We start from the raw sequence: 477 nt of genomic DNA, 5'->3' as shown, positions 1-477 counted from the left end.
TGAGAACCAGCTGGAAAGGAGGCAGGGCTGTCCCTGTGGGTGCCCACGTCCTCCCCGCTCCCCACGGCCGCACTGGGTGCCCGCTGAGCCACCGGGGGCTGAGCTCTCCCTTCTCCTCTGCCTCTCCCCGTGCTGACCGGAGCAGCTGACCTACTTCGTGGGCATCCTGGTGATCCTCACCTTCGCCTCCTGGGTGACCCTGGTCAAGCAGATGGGAGCAGAGATCTACGGGGCGGCCGTGCTGCTTGGGGCTGGCTCTGCCACCATCCTGGTCACCTCCCTCTCCATGACAGCGGACCTCATCGGCGCCAACACGGTACCTCCCGGCCGGGGCGGACCCGGGGGGATGGAGACCCCTGCGAGGGGGCTGAGCTGCGCCCCGTGCCCGGCTCCGGGCTCTGCTGTAATACGGGCTCTGCCCATGAGAGGGCACAAGGATCTCGCTGCCTGGCCTGGCAGGGGCACACACCCCACAGT

General features: G+C 68.6%; 1 protein-coding gene across 1 annotated transcript in view; it reads left to right on the top strand.

Moving 5' to 3' along the window:
• MFSD12 (major facilitator superfamily domain containing 12) overlaps window positions 1–316 on the top strand; it is a gene marked incomplete at both ends in the record, with an annotated part of 2,907 nt that extends 2,591 nt beyond the window's left edge. Inside the window, one exon of the mRNA XM_010013092.1 lies at window positions 138–316. Within this exon, the coding sequence (XP_010011394.1) occupies window positions 138–316 (179 nt within the window). The remainder of the gene's footprint in view (window positions 1–137) is intronic.
• Between the last annotated feature and the right edge of the window lie 161 nt (window positions 317–477).

Source organism: Nestor notabilis, unplaced genomic scaffold (assembly GCF_000696875.1).
Source record: "Nestor notabilis isolate BGI_N333 unplaced genomic scaffold, ASM69687v1 scaffold25004, whole genome shotgun sequence".
NCBI lineage: Eukaryota > Metazoa > Chordata > Aves > Psittaciformes > Psittacidae > Nestor > Nestor notabilis.
Note: the sequence above shows the minus strand (reverse complement) of the source record. Positions and strands in the feature narration are given on the sequence as shown.